Source organism: Theobroma cacao, chromosome 7 (assembly GCF_053813885.1).
Source record: "Theobroma cacao isolate CCN51 chromosome 7, ASM5381388v1, whole genome shotgun sequence".
NCBI classification, from domain to species: Eukaryota; Viridiplantae; Streptophyta; class Magnoliopsida; order Malvales; family Malvaceae; genus Theobroma; species Theobroma cacao.
The window spans coordinates 34,917,425-34,942,771 of NC_142645.1; the positions used below are offsets into that span (position 1 = coordinate 34,917,425).

Here is a 25,347-nt window from a genome sequence, read left to right on the forward strand (position 1 = left end):
TGAAGTATCAGCTGAGCTTTTAATAAGAGTGTATTGATTTGTATTTCTAGATGCACCTTTGTAGCATCATACTAGTAAAGGGCCCTCATGTTGCAGCAGGTGTAAAATTACTTTTAGTAAGACAGATAAACATATCTCTATTTTCTCTATGCTATGTGTAGAAGTTCTAATTTTTGTGAAGACAAATAAAAAAAATAAACACAAATTGATTGATCAAATCAATTTTTAGTCTTTTTTTTCTTTTCAATTTATTACAAATCATAAATGTTTTTTTAAATAATTAAAAAGAAAAAAGAAAAGAAACAATAAAGGAGGAATGAAAATGGAATATAAGGGAAAATAAGAAAAATAAGTATTAATAATGTTTTTGATCATGTTTTTTTGTTTTTCACCTTTAACCCAATGTTTTTAGTTTTAACTTCGTTATTCTCCATTTTTCTTACATATTTCCTCATTTTCTTTTCTTCTCTCTCACTATAGCTCTTCTCTCTCCTATCTCCTATTTCCTATCTCCTCATTTCCTACTTGCCGAAAAAATTTTAAATAATATAAGAGAACATATTAGAAATGCCTTTAGTACTAAAAAATGCAGGAAAAATAAAAGAAATATTAAAAATGCCATGTGTCAACCAACCATGTTTGTCTTTTGGTTTCATATAATTACAAATGTCTTGATTTGTATTTCTAGATGCACCTTATTTTAGCATCATATTTCTCTTTTTTTGGGTTGGAAGTATCTAAACTAAATGCATTTCAGATTATCTTAATTTTACAATGGTCTATATCTTTGTTTGTAATAAGAAAAATACCCTTCAACTCTTGTTTTCCTCACTCAATGTGTCTCTTCAGATTGCAAGGGAAATGGTGATCAGTCCACAAAACGCAAGGCTAGGGCTTACTCAACTAACGAAAAGAGTGGGACTGTTAGATCGACCAGATAGCCCAGATGGTGAATTAATAAAATATAGGGTATGACTTCCTAGTTGGAAATTTTAATAAAAAAATTTTGAACAAGTTTTCCTAATTTTTCTAAAGTAATTATTTTTGTCCTTTTCCTTTATTATTTTAGTGGGATGACCCTCATGTAATTCCTGCCAATATGACGCTTGAAGTATCTGAGCTATTTACTCGAGAGTTGACAAGGGTAAGTTTAGCTTGCTCTATCTTGTATGACTGTTTTATGCTATTGTGACAAAGTAGAGTCTATCAGTAATAGGTGCTACTGCCTGCATAGAAGGTACAAATATCTGTTTCTTTATAATCTGATTTCCATCTATGAATAAAAAAATATGGTGAAAACATCTTTTTATTTAAGCCATACAAAGAAGAGAAGTTTTTAAGACCTTTTCTTAAATATTTAGTTAGTTGACAGACCTGATATTATCCTCCATGGTAGTCTTAGATTTTACTACTTTGCAGCCAAAAAAGATTCCTCACTGCAAGATCAATTGGTTTTGTCATATGCATGCACAGAGATGAGCATGTGACAGCAACCTCATAATTATATACTGCATTTGTTTATGTATTCATCTGTTTAAGTGTCATGAAGTAGTTTGAAGCACTGAGCAAGCTATTTGACTTGAATTGAGCCATAGCCATACATTCATATTATCTACACACACACACACATGCACACCTATATTTATATAAGAAAGAGGAAGAAAGAATGTCCCTGCTGAAACTAGGTAGAATTTGCAAAACAATTTTGCCGCTGTGATATTCCCATTGGACCAATAGTAACTTTCTCTGTACTTTGATCATTTAAGTACCTGATGACCTGTTTGAAATTGATATGAAAGATGGAGTTGTGACATATAAAACCAACTTTCATATTATGAAATTCTTAACATAAAAAACTGCATTTTGCTACGTAATAGCAAAAAGGCCTTGTTTTACCAACAAATTGGTTTCACTTCAAAATAGATGTTCTATACCTTAGTTAAATTTTCTCTTTCCTGTGTTTGGTACTGGTCCACATTTTCATAGATGGTTGAAGAAAATACAGCGAAAGAGGTGCACGCCTCTATGGTATCTGTGAGTGTCTTACACAATTTTTGTTTGCTAACACTCAAGAAATGGTTTTTTCTTTTCCTTTCGAAGTATAAAGATGAAATACATGTTTAATTTTCTGACCTTTTAACTTTGAATGAAATTATGATTCTTGGTGTTCATGCAGTACATTGAAGAGACAGAAGAGCTTGCAATAAATGCTTTGAAAGACAACAGGCACATACTGGATATGATTGCAAAGGAACTGTTGGAAGAGTCGAGGATAACAGGATTGGTATGCTTACAAACACCTATTTAATATATTAGTTTAATTAATTTCAGATATTTCCTCTGATTTGTTGTCACTGATAATTTGGGACCAACCTCTAGCATAAATCATATTCAGTTCAGCCCTTCAATCACCTCGGTTGTTGTGTCCTATCCTCTATACTTTTCTTTTGGTCTCTTTTATTGCCTTTTAAAGTTTTACAGAAACTGCTAATCCATAGATGCAGTTCACTAGTTACATATTCATCTTATAATCATGGAAAATGCCAAGGTTGCCTATTCTTAAAGTGTAAGAGGCTCTTGACATCCTATCCCTGAAAATTAACTGTATGAAAACAACATACAGCACTTAAAGCAGAAAGCAAAGTAAGATTATAAGAATTATATTAGGAAAGGTGAGGAGAAAAATGGTGTGTGGGTACATTACTAATAATAATCATGTTCTGTTACGGCTAGTAAGATCTGGTACTAAAACACTTCTTGAGATGAGACTTATCATTCTTCATTGTGTCTTGTAGCCCTCCTGAGATCAACACACATATTTCCACTATAGCTAATTCCTATACCCACAGTGACAACTGTTATCTTTGTATTTAATTGATATTCCACCAATTGACAACGGTTTTACAATCCTACTTGTGAAAATAAATTGGCCTATTACAGTACTTCGATCTTTCTGACTGTCAAGTGCCTTGGTGCTTTATTTCAAGCACATGTCCATCGTCAATAAACATTAAAATTTTCTGTTACTTGTGAAAATAAATTGGCCTTTGGTCAATACTTACTAGGTTCCTGTTGAAAATGATTGCTGAACTTTTGCAGTTGATTTGGTCAGAGTGTGGCGTTTAAATTAAAGTGACCAGCCACTCCTTGTCAAAAGGAAGACCAATGCTTCTGCAGTTTATTTATCGGAATTTCACTAACCACGACTGCTATTTAGACAATTTGGATGTATCATTACATGTAGCTGTTATTTTTGATATTTTGTACATGATTTTTGCTTTCTCTTGTATTATTTTCTTTCAAATCTTGGAGATTACAGAAGGGAAGTCCATTCCTTCTTTAAAATGAATTAGCTTAAAAAATTAGAGTATGAGAAAACTAGGTAAATGTAGAAGGAGATCTCAAAATGCTCTCAGAAGCATATACCAAACGATGCTGTACAGCATGTTGAAAGTTGAAACTATACCAATTTTACCAAATGGTAAAGGCCAGCCCTCACAAGAAGGGAATTCTTTCCAAATAAACTGACTAGTCTAGTGGACCATGATTATTAGATTATGACGTGAACAGAATAAGATTGAGACATTATGTCGATCCCTGAGTAAAATTCTATATTATTTAGCATCTGTCATGGGCTGCTGTATCACCTATAGAACTCTTATAACTTGGCTTTAGATTTTTTGTTATGTGCCCTGCTAAGCATCTTGAGATGTTTCTTCCCATAGGAAGTTGAAGAGAAAATGAAGGGACTCTCTCCAGTGATGTTTGAGGATTTTGTCAAGCCATTCCAGATCAACTTGGATGAGGTATTTTTATATTCATTTTAACAACTGTATAAAACATTACAGATTTGAGAAAATAAGGAAAAAGGAAAATAAATTGAGGACCTTCTAACTGTTGGAAATAGTTTTATGTGATATTAGTTCTTTTAGCACGTGAGATGCAGGCTTTGTATGGACATTCAACATCTGCCCATGTAGGCTAATTAAACTGGCTATCCCTTGCTGTATCATTTGGGATTGCATGGCATAGTTCTTTATGTATTTTTGTTCCTCTTTCTGTCACAAGTTGCTTGTCCCTTTGGCTAACTTGTCTTGTTAAATCTTCTTTGCCTTGTGTTGAATCAAATTTGACATCACCTAATGAACTTTCTTGTTAAATTTCACAGGAGGGACCATTGCCTCGTAATGATCACTTACGATATCAACCTGTGGACATATATCCTGCTCCCCTTCATAGATGTTAATGGTCCTAAATTTCGGTGACAAATCCTGGCATGCAAGTATTATGGTTGCTTTGGTTGTTGGGCATTAATAGGCCAGAAATCCTGCTTCACCCCCCAAATTTTCATAATTGTATTACCTGACATGGGGATTTTGATGGTTGCTTGAGTTATTACATAAAAAGAGGCCTGTTTACTTTCTCTGTTGTGAAGGCTTGCGAATTAGGTTGTTCATAGTCATGATTGAATAATTCTCCTGAAGTTCATTGAAGCTTTCATAAATGCTAGAGGTATTCCTGTTAAGATTTTTCAACAAATTAGAATCTTGATTGCTAGAATTGATTTGAAGATCTCGATATTCATTGGTTAGCCAGCTCCAAGCAGTTCGTTTAACTATGGAAGGAAATCCAGGAATGTATCTATGGTTGGCAATGAGGCAAGCATCATACGTAATGGATTCATTTACTGTAGCTTTGTTGTATTCTTTTGTTTTCCTGAATTGTAAACTGTGCTTTTGCTGAAAGGTTTGTCAATTTTGCATTCAGATTTAGTTGTGAGTCTTATTCTTCATGGTGGCTTACATGCAGAAAAAGAAAAAGAGAACCTGTACTAAGTCTCGGGTCTTTAAATAAGAAATATATTGTTTTTGAGCCATGTTGCTTTCTGTCCCTTTCTCCCTCAGGATGGTGGGCAGGGGATTGAATACTTGTTGATCCATTACTTTAGAACTAAGCTGGTAGCTTCACTATTTACAGGCTTCTCTGTTTCCGAAAATCCACAACGGGAAATTGTTACAGAATCGAACAGTAATCCCGTATTTCATAGTGCAAAACCTTCAACATAATGATGGGAGAAGAAAGAGTTTTTCTCTTTTCTTTTTTAAGTAGAGTTTTTGTTGTACATTACTTTTCAGATTGTTCTCCTTTACTGTTCTTGTTGGGTAAAAAGCTTCAAATCTATTTATAAAATCTTTTGTCAAATAATTTGGTGAGACGAATATTAGATAATCTTGATAACTTAATCATCATATAATCATGGTAACTTAAATTTATCAAGATAAAAAAGGGTAAATCTTTATCTTTTAACAGACTTGGTAAAATAGGATGTTATCCAGAAGTCCAAAATCTCTCACTTAAGCATGATGGGGAAGTCATACTACCACTCTCTTAAACAGTTGACCACTGAGTATACTTGAATTCAGAACCTCTACAATAGGAACTCATTCAAGCCAAGATGGAGACACTAATCCTTGAGAATAAAATTTAGAGTATTTTCATCAATTTAATCATTTTACTAAAAAACGGATCAATTTAATCATTTTACTTTGATATTGGGTGTAATTAATTTCATTCAAATTGATTGTTAATGATGTTGACGTGGCAAACGATGCTAACATGGTGTTGACATGTCAAATTAAATTTTTTTAAGTATAAAAATTGGCTATGTGACTTTTCTTTTTTAATTCTTTCTATTTAAAACATATTTAGTTCTTTTTTTCCATTTTTTTTCTCTCTCCCAAGTTTGCCCCCCAAACTCAAATTCTAGCCAGCATTACTATCAATAGTCGATGTTTTCGATGGTCCAAAATTTCAAAAAAAAAAAATCATAGAACTCTTTTTTTAAAAAAAATTTATCCAATTTTCAAAATTCCAAAAAATCATAATTTTTTAAAATTTATCCAATTTTCCTAAATATAAAAAAAATCCCAAAAAATAAAATTTACTCTTAAGTTCTGATTTTTGTTCTGAATGTATATAGATGGTTGCTGTGAATATTTTGGACATTGAGGTGATCATTTTCATTTGAACTGCCGAGGCTAATGCCTCTATTTTTGGGATGATATGTGTAATGTACATAGCAACCTAAGGCAGGTCTTGCTATTGTAATGATCCGAGGAACTTTTCGTTCCCTGTTAAGCAACAAAATCTTTTAATTTTCAAAAAACAAAAAATATTAAGAAATAATATGGGAAACCAAGACTTTCTTCATTTTCTGTTGATTGTTCTCTATTTATGCAGCATTTTCGCTTCATACTTTCTTTCTTATTTTTTGTCTCAGAATTTCATAGTTAAAGTTGTTCATATATATATATTTGAAAAGTAGAAGAAGCTTTCGTTTCATAAATATGCTTTACAAAAAACTACCTATTGGAGGCTGTCATGTTTGCTGTTGATGCTCCATGATTATCTAGTAGAGTTAGTAGCTGTTGATGCTACGTAGAAGTCAAACTTGGAATTGGTGATCTAACTCCATCCATGGTGGCAACATAAGCAACTTCTAGAGACATGCTTGTCATAGCACCGTCATCCCATTGATTTCCTCGGGAACGCAATTGATCACCACTCTATTTGCCGCTCCTCCTTCCAAAGTTGTGCCAATTTGGATAACCAATCACCTTGTAACAATTCTCTTTACTATGGTTTGTCTTCTCATAGTGGATACAAGATGGAAATCGGCCACAACTCCCATCATCGTTCTTCTTTTGTCACAATTCATTTTCTTTAGTCAACAGGGTAGTAGCTTCAATAATAGTTGCAAAAGTTGCAACAACCAAACGTTACTTTTCTTCCTATGTTGCAATGGTATAAGCTTTTCCAAGATTTGGCAATGGGTCAACACTCAATATATGTGACTAGAAAGTTGAATACACTTCATCAAGTCCCATAAAAAATTAAAAAAAACCTTTTCTTCCTCATTGATAGATCGCATTCTTTTCACCGCACCATAGGTACATCCACATTTGCATAACGAGATCAGATTGAGACCTTGCAACTCACCCTAAATGCTTTTTAATTTACCGTAATAGCACGAGATCAAGGATTTATCTTATTGTAAAAGAGCTATGGCATGCTCCAACTCATAAACCCTTGGTTCAATGCTTTGAGTAAATCCTTCTTCTAAATTTACTTATATTTCTCTCACAATTTCAACCTTAGCAGCACTACCTTAAAGCTCCTTAGCTATTGCATTTGTAAGACATGAAAGAACCACTGCATTGCATTGTATCCATGATTGTAAATCTAGAGAATCAACATTTGGTTTTTTAATCATTCCATTCACAAAACCAGTTTTATTTCTGGAATAAAGTGTTGTAAAGGGTTCTTCTAGTAGGGAGAGAAGACATATTGCAATAAGTGAAGCATAATACACTAGAGGCGACAGAGAGGAAGATTGTAGTCCTTGAAGCATAAGTGCTTTGGTGGCTAGTGGTGAAGAATAAGAAAGATGGAGAAAACGGTGGAGCACAACGGATGGAAAAGGTTAAGTAAAAAGAATAGTAGGAAGAGCTTTGAGGGAATTTTACCTTCAACCTCCAAGGCTTTCATATTTGCACCCAACAAGCACACTTTTTTAAGAGCAGTTGGGAGAATATGTTCAATTATAAGAGAACGTGCTTGTCATGGAAGAGCGTGTTAAAGAACAACTTATGGGATATTAAAAAACTGACCAAGTAATTGGGTAGTGGAGTAGTGACACTTGATAGTGCACCACGTGCACTCTATTGGAAGAAAGAAAAAAAAAGGGTAAAGCTATCATAGCCCAAATTCTGGGCTATGATTGGCGCATGGGTAGCCCACTAGGCCCAAGCAAGCCTCTTTATGAGATCCTGTTCCTCATTCCATCCATCATCTTTAAAACCATGTGTTGTAATTCTCAACGATTAATGTTTCAGTAATATTTTATAGCAACCGAATATTCATATTTGTATTATCTCAAAGTCCTGTCATTCATTGCCGTTTCATAAGGGCATCATCATCAATCCAACATATACATACTTCATTTATAACATGACTCTTAATAGTTTACATTACATATACGTGTACATAGACAAAAGACTCTCAACCTTCAGCGGAGTGACTTTAAGAGAAGATACCGCTACTGAGATGCCATAGTACCTATCAAGAAGACGAGCATACGTGGACATTCAATCCAGGTCCCAACTGCCTCTAATTTTGAAAACATGAAGTTTAAAAACATGAGTATAAAACTCAGTGAGTGAACATAAGAAAGGAACAAGCAATCGATAAGCAGGACTTGGAAATCATGATGCACTTGTTTCAAAAACAATGCAATTGATTTAATTTCTTCTAAAAACCCCTCATTTCAAACTTTGATTAACAACCTCATAGTGTTGCAAAAACCCATGATCAATCCATGAAGTTAAATGGGTGAAAAATATGTCAAAATCAAGCAAGGTAGCAAGCATGACAGCAAGTTTCTCGCTACAGCGAGAAACATTCTTAGTTTGCATAGGTTTTGGTTTTTCAAGAATATCTCCCATTACAGAAGTCCAATTGACATGATTTTTAGACCATTAGAAAGCAAGAGACTGGGCTACAACTTTTATGTTTACCACTTTGCCCAATTCTGACCGAAATGTAGTCAAAATCATTATCAAAGTGAAAGCATTGCACCAAGATTTTGGAACTACCCGAGAGTTTCTCGCTGCAGCGAGATTTCATTCTTGTTGTAGTGAGAATGTTTAGAAAATTTCTCATTGCAGTGAAAACCAGGCTAGTGTAACCCCTCTTAGCTTGAAAGTTTCTCGCTGCAACGAGAAATAGAGCAATTTAGTTAAAAAGGGTATTGTTACATCAAAAAGCCATTTTCTTGCTGAAATGAAAAGCAATTTGGGAGCAATTAACAATGACAACATGCAAGACAATCACAAATATTTTCATAAACTTTCTATAACACACACATATATATATACATACATCATCATGCATACCATCCCGCCACACTCAACTGAATGCAATATCATCATCATGTGTGCACTCCCTACTCACACACTTCAACATCATCGTGTGTGCACTCCGTATTCGCACACTTTAACATCATCGTGTGTGCACTCCCTACTCGCACACTTTAACATCATCACACAACATTATTCATCAATGCACAATGTATATTCATATATATACATACCAACATAATACAGGAGCACATGGATTCATCCTTTTACACATTTCACATTTTCACAACATCAAAACATTTTATCAAGGGATTGTTCCCTGGCACATATTTTTAAAGAAAGGTTGGATAAAATCATTCAAATGTTTCATCTAAAAACATTTACATTTCCCAAAGATATTTTGAAATACAAGTTCACTCACCGGTATTTGTTGAATCTTTGCTCGACTCCAACTTCGACTATTACTCCAAATGAAGATGTGAGGTCTTGCTGGAACCTATCACACACCAACATCACAACTAACCCAATTTACATAAATACAATTCTAAAAGCTATTTCTTAAATCAAGTTCTACTAGTCATCCCTAACTAGCTTCCAACTACTATTAAATGGCTATCTATTCTCTCTACTCTAGTAACACTAGAAATAAATAAACAAACCTCAATAATAAAACAACTCATAACTCCAATTACTAGCCATTATCAACAACCTAAAATCAATCCTCATTCATTACTCACCTTGGTGGATTTGTAGTTGAATTCCTTCTCAAGAATACTCAAGTTATCATGAAAAGTCTCTCTTTCTCTCTCTCTAAAACACCTAACTAGTGAGAGAAAGTATGGGAGTAAGACTTTTTTTAATGGTTTTAAGGTGAGAGAGTGAAAGAGCGTGAAAAGCCTTATAACAAGGTGTGTAAAAGCATGAAATTTAAGGTTAGTTTGAGAGGGTGATGGAAGCTTTGAGAGAAGCTTTCATGAAGGATGAAAGAAATGTGAGATGGGAGGAAGAAGAAGAAGAAGCTGCTGGAAGAAATGATATTTATAGCTAAAGCTTATCCAAACTTTACTTAAATTACGAAAATGCCCTTAACAAGTTAGCTTGTCTTCCTCCAATCCTTTGTGCAATCTTTTTACTTCTTTGACACTGAGACAAAGTCCAAAGTAGTAAAAAAAAACTCGGGTTCACTAAAACTTAAAAATTTTGACTCGAGATGAAAAATTACCATTTTGCCTTTACTATGGAAATCATCATTATTGCTATTTCCTTCGTTATTTTATCCTTATTTTCATCATTCCTTTATTCCTTAGGCCTATTTAGGCCTTAATAATATTAGAAAACCTACTTCTAAGAGCTCACTAAGGAAAATGACGAAATTATCCCTAGTTTGTGTTATCGTGTCAACTTCTAGCTACGAGTCTATAAAAATCAAGGACTCACAAAAGCACATGTACTTTAAGAAAAAGTTAGAATAAGTATCCTTAACTATCTTCATATCTAAACCTTCAAGCCAAGCTCTTTAAAACATCCCAAACGTGAAGATAATCCATGAACCTTGCCACTCATTATGAGTTACTTTCACTATCCATATGAAATAGCTATTCCACATTTATTCCTATTCTGTAGCATAACATATGAAATAGTTGTTCCGCACTTGTTTCTTTTTCATAACACAATACTTCAAGAAATTGTAATAACCCAAAATTGAGTATCTACATTCTGCTCCTACATAAAAGCTCTTATAAGGAGTTTTATTCATAAAACAAGAAGATGTACATAGAATAAGCAAGGCAACGCTTATATATATATATATATATATATATATATATATGAAAATCAAGAAAAGCTTGAAAATTTATGCATTTATTTATTTTTATTATTTTTTGTTGTCATTATGTGTTATGCACTTGGGAATGTCCCTAGGCATTTTTGCGCTTGCAACATCCTTGAGCATTTCCACGCTTGGAATGCCCTTGTGCGTTTTCATGTTTGGAACACCCTTGTGCATTTCCACAATTGGAATGTCCCTAGGAAACACTTAGATATTAGTGGAAGAGGAAGGTAGTTTGCAAACTATTATAAAAATCTTGGGAAAGGAACTCAAGCATTGATCTTGTTACAAGAAACCATTTTTCATATCTCATTTTATATATTTATCTATTTATTTATTTATCGTGAACTTGAGTAAGAGAAAGAATTGTTCTAGGTTTTTTTTTTCTTTTTTGGTTGGGCAAGTAAGATGTGAGCTTATTTTAGACTTGAACACCTTACAATTTTTTTTAATAAAGTATGATAATATGAAAAGTTCAAAATAAGAGAGCAAAGTAGAGATATATGTGGAAAAGCAATGAGATGTAGAAAAAGATTTGATAAGAAAATTTAAATTGTTATATGGAAAATAATTCCCCAAAATCATAAATAGTAGAGAATAGTTTTGTAAAAACTTCACGATAAGCTTCTAAGATTTTTCCTTACGGTTTCTTTGAACAAGTTCGCTTTTCAACAATATATATATTTTTTATTTGTTGTAACGCAGCTTTCATAAGAAAGAAAAGAAATTTTTTTTTTTTTTTTACTATTGCTGCTAGCCTTTCCTAGAAAGGAGCTATATATATATATATGTATGAGAACTCTAGTATATAGAGTTATTTTAACACATTTTTTGGGGGCTTAAGTAGCTAGGTCTTTGAGATTTTATGGTCAAATTTTAGTATTTTAGGTGTTTCTCTTAGTTAAGTTTGTTATATGTTTGGTAGTTTAAGTTATTTTAGTTTAATTTTATATTATTTAATTTTAGTTTACTTTAAGTATAGTTATTACTGATTTCTCGTATTGCTTTTGTAGGAAAATTGACGAGAAAGGCTTACTTGATAAAAATCAGTGCAAATATGGTGATGACTTCATTCATATATGCTGTAGTATTTCAAGGAAAACTTAAGCTACAAAAGTCCAATTGATATAATTCTTAATCCATTGGAAAAATAAGAGACATGGCTACAACTTTCATTTATCACTTCACTTAGTTTGGATTAGATCAAGGTGAAAATCATGTTGAAAGTGGTTCGACTACTGCAATTTTGCACAAGGCAACACTAAGGAATGAGGGCTACGGCCTTGAGTTGCTCAAGGCTACAGTGCCGTGATGCGCTAAAGCCTTATACAAAATCTAGAGAGCAAAGCACTGTGGCACTGAGGATAACAAGGCTGCAATGCTGAGGAAAGCAAGGCTACAGTGTTGAGGAAAGCAAGGTCGCGACACTAGTGAAAAGAAAAGCCTCATACAAGATCCTGAAAGTAAAGTGCCACGGCGTTGAAGAGAGCAAGGCCAGAACACCACAAGGCATCATATTGTCACTCGTGGTCATGACGCCGTAGTACCAAGGAAGGCAGAGCCGTTGTACCAGAGAGATTTCCATAAATAAAATTTTAATGGGGATTTTGGAAATTAGGTCTTTTGAAGCTTTTTTAAAGGGACGTTTTCAAAGGTTTTCAAGAGAGGACGACAAGCAACTATTTTGGAGAAAAAAAGTCAAGAACAAAGCAAGAAAACAAGAGCATTTACGAGACCATTGAGATTAAAAGTTTCCACTATTAGTTTCTTTCTCTACTTTTGTATTTCTCTTATATTCTTTGACTTGGATTCATAGTTAAATTTCTTTGGATGTTGTTTTTATTAGTTATTATGAGCTAAATTATCTTTCTAGAATCGTGGTACATTTCAACATGTAATCTAAATATTAGTTTCTCTTTTATTTGCTATGAATGGGTATAGTTTTGCTTATTCAAATTTGTTCTTAATGCTATTGATTGTTTGGATAACAAGTAATTGATTTGTAAATCTAATTGAGAATTGACAAAGAGATTTTAGATTGGATTAAGATTTGAATAGTGTATGTTCACGTTACTTAAGTGATCTGATTCGCAATTAGGGTGGAAATATGTCACGACCCAAATTTCGGGCCGTGACCGGCTCATGGACCCAATGAGCATAGCCACTAAGTCTAAGCAAGCCTATTTATATAACCTGTTCATCAATCTATTGAGTATTCCTAAAGTCACATTTCATGATCTCAACTGTAAGTACTTGAATGATATTCTATCATGATCAAATATTCGCATGTATATATATATTACCCAAAAATGGTGCTAACCATCGCCAACTCATAATGGCGTTACCATTCAAAGTATATATATATATATATTGTCTAAAACAAGTATCTTAAAAATTTACATTTCGTTTATCTATATATAGCATAAAGACACTCGACTTCCAACGGGAGTGACCTTGACGAAGGTACAACTATTGAATGCCGAGATACCTATCAAAGAGACGAGTCCACGTGGACACCTTGACCTAGGTTCCAATTGCCTCCTAATCTAAAAACATGAAGTTGAAAATTGTGAGTATGAACTCAATGAGTGAACATAGGAAGGGAACAAGCAATTGATAAGGAAAATTTAAAAATAATGATGCACTTGTTTTGAAAACAATGCAATTTAGTTTAATTTCTTCCCTAAACCCCTTGTTTTGAACATTGGTAAATAAACTCTTAGTGTTGTAAAGACCCATGCTCAATCATGAAGATAAAAGAGTGAAGAAAAATTATATCAAAAACCAAGCAAGGTAGCAACTTGACAGCACGTTTCTCGCTGCAGCAAAAAGGCATTCTTGGTTTGCATATATTTCGGTTTTTCAAGAATATCTCCCACTAAAGAAGTCCAATTGACATGATTGTTAGGTCATTAGAAAGCTAAGAGGTAGGGCTACGACTTTAATGTTTACCACTTTGCCTAGTTCTGATCAGAAGGTGGTCAAAATTGCTGTCAAAGTGACAGCACTGCACCACCACCTGATACATTACAATATATTCATAAACTTTCTACTACGCATGTATATATATATAAACACGAATACCACCACCTCCCTCAGCCAACATGCACTCCCCACACGCACATCATTACCGACATGTGCACTGCCCACTCTGCACATGCACAATTGTAAGTCTCACAACATCGTCATTCAACCGGCATATGCACTGCCCACTCCGCATATGCATGGTTGTAGTTGTCACAACATCGTCATTCAACCGGCATATGCACTGCCCACTCTGCACATGCATGGTTACATCAATTACACAAAATTACTTAGCAATACATATCATATATTTTTATATACATATCAGCATCATATAAGGTACAGAGATTCCTCACAATCATGTTCCACATCACCAAAAACATTTCACTAAAGGCTTGTTCCCTTGCATTTTATAGAAAAACAATTAAAACGTCTCAATCAACCACATGTGCCTTAATCCCAAAACATTTTGTGCAAGTTCACTCACCGGTATTTGTTGAATCTTTACTCGACTCCAAACTCCACTAATGGTCCAAATGGAACTGTGGGGCCTCGTTAGGACCTATCATCACAACAACATCACAACCAACCCGATTTGCATAATTATATTTTTAAAAGCTATCCACTAAATCATGTTCTATTGGTTGTTTTTAACTAGCTTCCATCTACCATTAAGTGACTATATATTTTCACTATTCTAGTCACACTACAATGAATAACCCACCTCAACTACAAAACACTCACCGATCTAGCCACTAGCCATTCTCAACAACTTAAAAAAAAAATCAACTCAATTTCACTACTCACCTTGGTAGCTTTGTAATTGAATTTCTTTTCCAAAAGCTTTCAAACTATCATGAAAATCTCACTTTCTCTCTCTAGAACATCCAACTAGTGAGAGAGTGTAATAAGGAAAGGTTTTTAAGGGTTTTTATGGTGAAAAAGTAGAAGAGCACAAAGAACTTTGGGAAAGGGTACACAAAAACATGAAAAATCGGGGTTAACTCAAGGAAATTTATGGAAATTCAAGGCAAGCTTCCATGGGGCATGAGAGAACGTGGGAGAGGAAGGAGAAGAAGAAGAAGTGCTAAAAATTTGAAGAACATCCTAGAAACTTAGATTTTTATGGCTTAAGTTTATCCATTTCTAGCAAAATTACCAAAATGCCCTTAACTATGTCATTTTGTTTTTTTTCATTGCTTTTATGCAATCTTTTTACTTCTTTAACATTGAGACAAGGTCCATAAGGGTCTAGAAATACTCGGGTTCATGAAAACTTAAAAATTTTAACCCGAGATGTAAAATGATCGTTTTACCCCTACTGTGAAAATTATCTGTATCTTCTTCATTATCTTATCCTCATCCATTCATTCCTTAGCCTTCCTTGGACCTTAATAACATTAGAAAGCAAATTTCAAGGGCTAACTAGGAGAAATGACAAAATTACCCATAGTTCATGTTATCACGTCTATTGCTAGTTACGGGTCAATAGGGGTCGAGGTCTCATAAAATACACCTATAGGCCATACATAGTCAAATTAAAACACTAGCATAATGAACCTTATTTAATTGAATACTATAGACATATAGTGATCCAATTAAGTTAAGCATTTGCGCAAACATCTCGATGGAGACTTGTGCATAGGTTTGGATTTTAGGTTAGCAAAACCACCCATGAATATAAATATTGAGAGAAACTGGTATCAGATGAAGTGTTGAATGAATCCATAATCCTAGGTTTTAATCTATTGCCTTTATCTAATGAATTTTTAGTTTTTGCTAATTAGTTTAGTTATTGATCTAATTTAGTTTTAATTAATTTTCTACAAAATCGAGTTACTTGAATAAGATTGATCTGCCTTAATTTTAGTACTTAGCGAACAATTAGGAACAAATCCATGTGGGATACAATTCTGAACTTGTTCTCTATATTACTTGTTTGATACGTATATTTACATGTACAAAATCGACAAATATATTCTTTATTTGTTTTGTTTGGCATAAAGATAAGAATAAACTGTAACACCCCCAATTTTCAATGTAAATTAATTAAACTAAGAATGATGTATGAAATATGTGAAGTCTCAAGGACTTTGATGAAATGATATGTATGCCTAGTGCTTGAGAGTGTATGTATTGACACTTAGGTAAAACTTTGAGGAAATATGTGATAAATCCCATAATTTGATGTTTTGATCTAAGTTTGATGTTATGTTTAGGGATATATATGTATGGGGTTAAGTTAAGTGAATGATTTGAGGTGTGATATTAACAAGGAATGATTTTAGGGTGTTGAACTTGGATTTTGGGAGTTCTTGGGAAGCTTAGAACTGCATACAGGGGTAAAAGTATCGATACATACCCTAATGTATCGATACATTCTTGGTAGGATGAACAACAAAGGCCCTAGGAAGAATATTCTATCGATACATCTAAGAATGTATCAATAGATTTGGCCAAAGATGAACATGTATCGATACATTTGAAGTAGAAAATACCCAGGGCTATTCTGCACGAAATGTATCGATACATTGCCCCTATGTATAGATACATTCATTCAAAATAAGGGCAAATGTATTGATACATTGCCAAAATCTATCAATACATTAGAGAGAAAAGGCAAAAATAAAAAAAGGCACAAGGGCATTTCGCCCATTTCTTTCTCTCAGCTTTTATTCTACCTTTCTCTCTTTAGGAACTCGAAACCTTAACCCTCTAAATTGAATTTCTAAACCGTTTGAAGCTATTTGGAGCTTGGGAAACCATTCTGGATGTAAGATTTAACATTTTTACAAATTATTTTCCAAGTTAATTGGTTAATAACTTCGAATCTGACTTTTCTCCAAATTTGGTAAATTTTCCTTTTTGGCTTGGATTAAAGAATTTAGAGCTAAGACTAGTGCAATCCAGCTTCTAAGGTATGGGTTTAGCTTGTTGATGAAGGATTTGAGCTTGAATAGTTGGATTGCTAGAATTTAGTTAATTGTGTGAAAAGTTGGCACTTTTCGAAAGCTAGGAAAAATTAACATTTTTATGTTTTGGTGTGTTTGAAAGGGAAAATGGAGTTAAATCAACTCATTGGCAAGCTAGATGATGATTGGAGGCTAAGGATCAGAGCTTGACAGGGAGTGCCTCCTATTGTAACTGTGAGTGGGTTTAAACAAAAATGCATGTAATGCATGACTCATAGAAGATGCACTACACTAGTACTAGATTTTGTATACAAGTCTAGACAAATGAACCTAAGCTAGAGAACAATATATGTATAATATGTATATATGTGAATTTTGTCTGATTGTGCTGTGATGTGAGCCATAAGGATGGTCTACGATGTGTGTGCCTAGACTAAGATGTCTAGAGGCTATGATGAACCCCTTGGAGTAAACTACCCTAGGTGAATGATATGTTGAGATGATTCGATTTAATGATGCCTTGGAGACTTAAAGACCCTTTGAACCTTAATGAGCTTAGAGATGATTAAAGTTCGATGAATATGATTTATGATTTGTTGAGGAAATGTGAATGATAAAAGGAAGGATAGCTTTACTTGTGGATTTGTGGTTTCGTCCGACGGATGAATTATGGACGTTGATCTGATATGTGGATGAGTGGAGTCTGAGACCCTGTGATTATGTTCGTGCATTAAGGACAGTGGTAAGCAAGGGTAGTGGCTGATATTCCACCTATGATTCTAGCTTGTAGTGTATGATGCCGACCATCAAAAGATTACTCAGGTCGATGACTTTGACTTTTTGTTAGCTGCTTTGGCACTGAGAGTGATCTATTTTCTGCCCGTTGCTTTGGCACGCACATGATTTGTTCTCTACCAGCGGATTTGCCTTGTGCGTGATTTGATTCTCCCCCGGTTGGTCGTTGAACGTGATTGACTATGTCTAGGGGATTACCACTCATTGATTTGATATGCATTTGACATGAGATAGCCATGGAAGGCTTAAATAATTGTGATGTGATTCTAATGTGAAACTCTGACAACTAGAGTGTGCCATGGAGAATGATTCAAATGACTTGATCTTCTTCAAAGGGTAAGCTTATTGATATATGTGATGATCTTTGGAGAGATTGAGGATGTTGATATCCCCTACATTTGGAAATGTTTACTAAAACATCTAGGTGCATGGATGGTTCATATATTATATATATGAGTTTAATATATGTATGACTTTGTTATCTACACCACTCATTGAGTAGTATAGTGCTTGCCGATTTATGTACCACGTGCAAATAAATAGACCATGAAGGAACTTAGCAAAGGTCATTTGTAGACAAATCGATTTTGGCATCTAATAGGTCCTCTGTTTTGGTCGCTTCGCTGAGTCTATCATGAGCATTCGCATATGGTTGGCTTTGATGTATGTAGACACAAACGTGCCATTTGAACTTATATGTAAGGGTTGTTATATACGAACTCGATTTGAATGGCCAATGTATGGCCTTTTGAATATTTATATGTATTGTCTGCCAGGGATAATGTATTATGTTTGAGTTTGTTATAAATATTTGATTATAAATCTCTTGGCATATGTGTAATGTGATTTGAACTCTTAGGCTTGCTTGGGTCTAGTGGGCTTGCTTATTAGGCTCGTGCGCCGATCATGGCCCTCCCTCGGGTTTGGGTTGTGACATGAACAAACAAACATGGGGTAAAGATAAACATAGCATATTACTGTAATTTAGAGGACGTAATAGTGCATAAGTAGGAATGATAATGCATGAATACTTATCTGGTTATCTTTATTGTTCATGTTTATAGGAATTTTGTTGTGTCATCATATGGCCAAGACTCATTTTACCTAAAAAGTTTGCTATGGTAAGCCTACTAAGGCTACTCTCCTATACTTGAAAATTAGGATAATAGTGTCTTCAGGGAAGGAGGAGAAGATTACTTTTGGGAAGTAATGAATGCAAAACAAATGGATAGTCATCCATGTGCGTCTACTGGTTATCATTAGTGAAACTGCTCTAGATAGAAGCCATTCCATCAATGTTTTTTCTCTTATGGGTGTTTTGAATATTACTCACATTGCTTCTTCTTCTCTTGGAGTGTTTCAAATACAACTTGTAATGTTTCTTCTTCTTGAGGTGTTCCGAATATAACTCATAATGCTTTTTCTTCTCTTGGGATGTTCCAAATACAACTCGTAATGCTTCTTATTCTTAGGGTGTTCCAAATATAACTCAAATGCTTCTTTTTCTCTTGGGATGTCCCGAATAAACTTGCAACGCTTCTTATTTCCATGTGTTATCTTTTCTAGTGATAGAAGGTAAACTTAATGATTTTAACATTCATTTGGAAGACTTTCATGGTATTCTAGTATTATCGCAACACTTGGAGCTTTTGGAACGTATAGATGGTTTTAGTGAAAGATCGAAAAATGAAGTTGCAAAAAATATTAGACAGGTTTTCTAATTTTGAGAATGATAGATTCTCCTCCTCTATGAACTTTTTGTTTTTGTTCTTCTTTTGTAGACTTCTTTTCCATAGTAAATGTTTACTTTGCTTTCTTCGTCCGTTTTATTTCTTCACTTGTAAATTGAGATACACTGTTTCATATTTCACTCTTTCCAAGCATATGAATGTTTTCACATGTATCATTATGTGCAACCAAAAAGGGATTCTTAAATTCACATTTAGGAGAATAATCTTCAACCTAGTATGAAGGAAAATAACACTTTTTTTTATATGAGCATTTAAAGCTGTGACCTATTTATGAATAGCAAGCTATGGCTAAGAAATGAGCGATAAAACTAGCAGCCAATAGCATAATATCATTACAACCAAATTATAAGCGTTAAAGCTTGTAGCTAAAATATTAGTGATGAATTATATGGTCAAAGAATGAACGATAAAGCTTAATACCGATTGCAATAATGACATTACAACCAAAGTAATAACGATAAAGCTAGCAGTTGAAATATGAGTAATGAATTATATGGTTAAAGAATGAGTGATAAAGCTTGCGACCAAGTGTAACAATACATTACAACCAAAGTAAGAGTGATAAAGCTTAAGGTTGAAAAATAACTTTTCTCTTTTGCAAATATTAAATTTTGAATAATGAAATAATCGATAGTAGAAAACATAGACATATCATGAATGAGCGGGAAACGAGTTGTTATTGATCTTGTTGTTTCCAACCATTATTTCTCCTGCTTGCACTCTCTTATAAAACTTTTTGCATAGATCTCTGCATTTAACAAGTGAATGACCAACTGTACGATGATAGTCACAATACCTTGGATTGGACTTTTCTTCTATTGTTGGTGGTTTTGAAATGAAGGGTAAGTTCACTTGAACATCTTTATCCATTCATGGAAAAGCACTCTCACTCCATTTAGTGAGATTGAGAATGGTGGTGAAGAATCAATCTATTCTTCTTGTCTTCTTCTTAGATTGTCTCTTCTAGGATGTAAATGAGGTCAATGGTTTCTTTTTTCTTTGCCTTTTCTTTGAATTGGATTTATTATTAGGGTATTTTTCCTTTCAAAACAATTTAGCTCCCTTTTTCCTAAAATTCGTATTGTTGGTCCACTGTACAACTTTGACTAAAATGGTAAAAGTAGAAAGAGGTAAGTTTTTCAAATGCACCATATATTCATTGAACATACGTTGGATGTAGACTTTGACTAGCTCTTTCTCATGATGGGAATCTTATATGTCCAACCTCCTTTCTCTAAAGTGTTGGATGTATTTCATGAGATCTTTAAATTTTGATGCTTTTTTCCCAAATCAACAAGAATAACTTTTTCTTAAGTAGAAAAAGAAATTTTCCTTGGACATCTTACATACTTGGTTCCAAAAGTCAACTAAATCAGGAGTGAGATTAACGTACCAAGTGTAAGCTTTCTCAATAAGGAACTCCAAAAACTCCTTCAGTTTTAAATCATCATCTAAGCATGCTACTCCAAAGGTTTCCACAAACTTCATATAATGTTCCCGAGCATCACCAGCCTTGCCATTGAATTGTTTGAATTTTGGGCTAGTGTAATCCTTGAGATGCGACTTGGCCGTTACCTTGGCAAGATAGGGTAACTTCTAGTCAAACTCTAAAAAATTGAGACTCTTGTTTTTCTGATCGAGCAACTTCTCCAACTCTTCCTTTGTGACAAAGCTCTAAGCACTAGTTGAAGGATTTACTGTAACGAATCAACTATAATAGAGGGATTGGTGGTATTAAGGAATGGGTCAGTCATACTTTCTCCATTTCCTCCATTACCATTTGTATTGTTGGCCATGTTCGTGACATTTTCGATTAGCAGGGATGGAGGTTAAGAGGTTGTGGCAGTTGAGGATCCAAACTATGTGATAGTCTTCATCATCTATTTGTTGTTTTCTTCTAGCACTTGTATCATTTATTGGGAAGCTTAGAGCATTTTTAAAAGCTCTTGGACATAAGTAGCAGTGGATGTTTCTTAACTTTCGGGAAAACTCTCCATATTTTTTGGCAAGAATTTTTTGACAACTTTTTCACTTACTATAATCACTCTTCCCCAGTGGAGTCGTTAAAATGTGAAGGGCTTTTCTAGTAAAGGAAGAAGACATGTTGCAATAAGTGAAGTTGAATGCACTAGAATCAGCAAAGAGGAAGACTGGAGCAGTCCTTGAAGCGTAAGTGCTTTAGTGGCAAGTAGTGAGGAATAAAAAAGGTGGAAAATGTAGCGGAGCACAGTGAATGGAAAGGGTTGAGTAGAAAGAATAGTTAAAAGAGTTAAAGAGAATTTATTGGATAGTCTCTGCTGAGTTTATGATTTTTTCTTATTGCCTATCAATTAAAATCCTACTACGCAAGTATACGTATCGAATAGATAGTATATTAGCAAGCAGGGTATCGATCCCACAGGAATTGATCTAAAACTTTACTAAGTACTAAAATTAGAACAATTTAATCTTATCCAAATAATCAAAATTAAATAATTGATTAAAACTAAAATTAAAACCAACAAGAAAAATCAAAATAATAACTTGAGAAAATATCAAACAAGCCTAGGATTACAATATCCCTCACACTTCATCTAAATCTTACCTCTCTTTCTTAACTTATTTCAATTGGTTGAATTGCTAACCTAGAGTCCTCAATTATTTATAAAGGTCTCCCGACTTGTCCTATAAAAATATCTATTTTAATCAAAACACTATATCACTATGTGAATTAAAATTAAAACAGACTCATTAAGTTCAGGCTCTAATCTAGCTACATATGACCTATAGGTATATCCCTATCCTATACGCAAATCAATTAATATGATCATATGCTATCCCAATTTTAGCCTACTCTAAACTCCCTTTCCCAAGTTTGTTTAGGTTCCTAAATCAATTTAATTGGTGGCCAAGCAATTAAAAGTATTAAGAACAAATTGAAATAAACAATTCAAATCCCATTGAAAATAAGTAAGACAGAGATTAAAAACTTAAGACTACATGTGAGTTCAATTGCAATCCTAGAAAAAGAAAATTTAACTACTCATAATCGTAAAATAAAATTACATTGTATAAAATTCAACCATTGAAGGTATCAAGAACGATAAAAGCTAAGGAATAAAACAAAACAATATTTACCGTCTTGATCTCCAAGTTTCAGCCTCAACTTCTAGTTTCTTGAATCTCTCAAAGGTTTTTTTTTTCTAATGTTGTTAAACATATCCTATTTATACTAATAAACTTAACCTAAAGTTCCTTAAGCTAACCTAAGGTTTAATTGGGCTTAAAAGTATAATAAGGGGCCCAAAATTCAATTGTTAATCTTTACAAATTTCCATTCCCGGCACAGTACGTCTAGCTATTTTCCGACGCGATTTTCTCTATCTTAGATGCAGAACTGGGAAAAGTGATCTTCATAAAAGTTGTAGCTCTGTCTCTTAGCTTTCCACTGGTCTAAGAATCACATCATTTGAAGTTCTTTAACTCGAGATATGGTCAAAATACTGAAGTATATGCAAGCAGATTTTGGGCCTGTCTACACCTTACTTTCCAAAATTAAGCCCAATCACTTTTAATCCTACAAAAGAAATATAAAAACTAATAAATAATAACCAAATTAACATGAATAATATAAAATTAAAATAACTAACTTAAAAGTAACCTAATTATAAAAACAACTAAAAATAAGTAAATTATAATTGAAAATTGAGGACTTAGCTAATATTTAATAATAAAATAATTTTATAAAATAGAATTATCATTGCCCCCAACCTTCAAGGCTCTCATATTTGTACTAAACAGAGCACTTTCTTAGGAGCAGTTGGGAAAACACATTCAATTACAAGAGAATGTTCTTGTCATGAAAAAGCATATTAAAGAACGGCTTATAAGATATTAAGAGAATAACCATGTAGTTGGGTAGTGGGTGTAAGTTTTGGGTAGTGGAGTAGTGGCACTTGATAGTGCATCACGTGTACTCTATTGGAAGAAAGAACAAAAAGGGTAAAGCACATGTACTTCAAAGAAAGGTTAAGAAAAAGTCTTCTTAACTATCTCTATAATTAAGCCACCAACCCAAGCTATCTAGAACATCCCAAACATGAAGATAACTTATGAACCTTATCACTCATTCTTAGTTACTTTCACTTCTTCATATGAGATAGCTATTCCACACTTGTTCCTATACTGTAGCAGACTATATGAAATAAATATTCCACACTTGTTCTTATTTTGTAGCACAATAATTCAAGAATTATAGTTAGCCAAAATATAGCATCTACAAGAGCATTTATAAAGCTACACCTCCACTTGAAATAATTATCTCCACTTTCACTCAGAGGGTGTGTCATAAAAATCAAGCCTAGATGATCAAATGAATGCAAGTAGTATGAAGAAGTGGTATCAATGGACTTGTTTTGATTAGTACTTGCACTCAACACCAATTTTCAATACTTTTGCCTATGTTATTGTTAGCATCATCTCTTGGCATTAAAAAAAACTTAGGGTTCGTAATGTCACAGCCCAAATTTCGAGCCATGACTGGTGCATGGGCTCAATGGGCATAACCCACTAGGCCTATGTAAGCCTCTTTATGAGATCCTATTCCTCATTTCCATCCATCATCTTTAAAACCATGTGTTGTAATTCTCAACGATGAATGTTTCAGTAATATCTTGTAACAACCGAATATTCATATTTGTATTATCTCAAGGTACTGTCATTCATTGCCGTCTCATAAGGTCATCATCATCAATCCAACATATACATACTTCATTTATAACATGACTCATAGTAGTTTACATTACATATACATGGACACAGACAAAAGACTCTTAACCATCAGCGAAGTGACTTTAAGTGAAGGTATTACTACTGAGATGTCATAGTACCTACCAAGAAGACAAGCATACGTGGACACTCAATCTAGGTCCCAACTACCTCTGAATCTAAAAACATGAAGTTTAAAAATGTGAGTATAAACCCAGTGAATGAACATAGGAAGGGAACAAGCAACGTTAAGGAAGGTTTAGAAATTATGATGCACTTAAGTTCAAAACAATGCAATTTAGTTTATTTCTATTTAAAAACCCCTCATTCAAACCCTTAGTCGTTTAGTCACTTGATGACGAAAGACTCATGAACAACAAAGAAGTTGAGAAGTGAAAACTTTAGTAGACTTCAACCAAGTCAAGCATAATAGATTGACTCTCATCGCAGCGAAAAGGCATTCTCGCTACAACGAAATTTTGCCCAGATAAAATCTAAGGGGCTTTCACTGCTACCAAGAAATCCACTCATGCCATATTGCACATTAAATTGAACACATTGACAATACTCAAGTTTTCAACAGTCAATGCAATCACATATTAAATCCAAACATCTCTATATAGTAAATATATATATATATATATATATGTATATATAAGCACAGGCACCACCATCACCTCACCCAACTCATGTGCATCCCTCCACATTATGCACATAGCCAGACACCCCATCTCACCCAACTCATGTGCATCCCCCCACATCGTGCACATAGCCGGACACCCTATCTCACCTAGCTCATGTGCATCCCCCCACATCGTGCACATAGCCGAATCATCGTGCACATAGCCGAATCATCGTGCACAAGCAATATCATCACTTTGTGCATCCCCCCACATCATGCACAAGCGATATCATCATCGTGTGCATCCCCCCACATCTTGCACAAGCAATATCATCATCCACACTTTTGCACCCCGTCAACACCAGCATGTGCATCCTCCCACATCGTGCACACGCACGGTTATATTTATTACACAATATTAACTATCAATACACAACGTACATATATCAACATCATATAGGAACACATGGATTCATCATTTTACATATTTCACATTTTCACAACATCAAGCCATTTTTATCAAGGGCATGTTCCCCAGCACACATTTTTAAAGAAAGAATATACAAAATCATTCAAATGTTTCACCCAAATATATTTACATTTCCTAAAACAAATTTTGAAATGCAAGTTCACTCACCTTACGGTAGTGAGATTTTACATCGTTATTTGCTTAGAGGCGTATCTAGCTATTCCTGCTTGCTTGTCGCTCGTTAATTCCTTCGACACGCCACCACAATACTTTACCTTTACT

At 34.1% G+C, this 25,347-nt stretch overlaps 1 protein-coding gene across 2 annotated transcripts in view; it reads left to right on the top strand.

The window, feature by feature from the left end:
* The window catches only part of FTSH12 (FTSH protease 12), a 30,355-nt gene extending 25,479 nt beyond the window's left edge, over positions 1–4,876 (top strand). For both annotated transcript variants that reach the window (XM_018125173.2, XM_088808480.1), the window contains 5 exons: positions 850–969; positions 1,070–1,144; positions 2,177–2,284; positions 3,726–3,806; positions 4,169–4,876. In XM_018125173.2, coding sequence (XP_017980662.2) covers positions 850–969; positions 1,070–1,144; positions 2,177–2,284; positions 3,726–3,806; positions 4,169–4,246 — 462 coding nt within the window. In that variant the 3' untranslated portion in view covers positions 4,247–4,876. The remainder of the gene's footprint in view (positions 1–849; positions 970–1,069; positions 1,145–2,176; positions 2,285–3,725; positions 3,807–4,168) is intronic.
* The last annotated feature ends 20,471 nt before the right edge of the window (positions 4,877–25,347 follow it).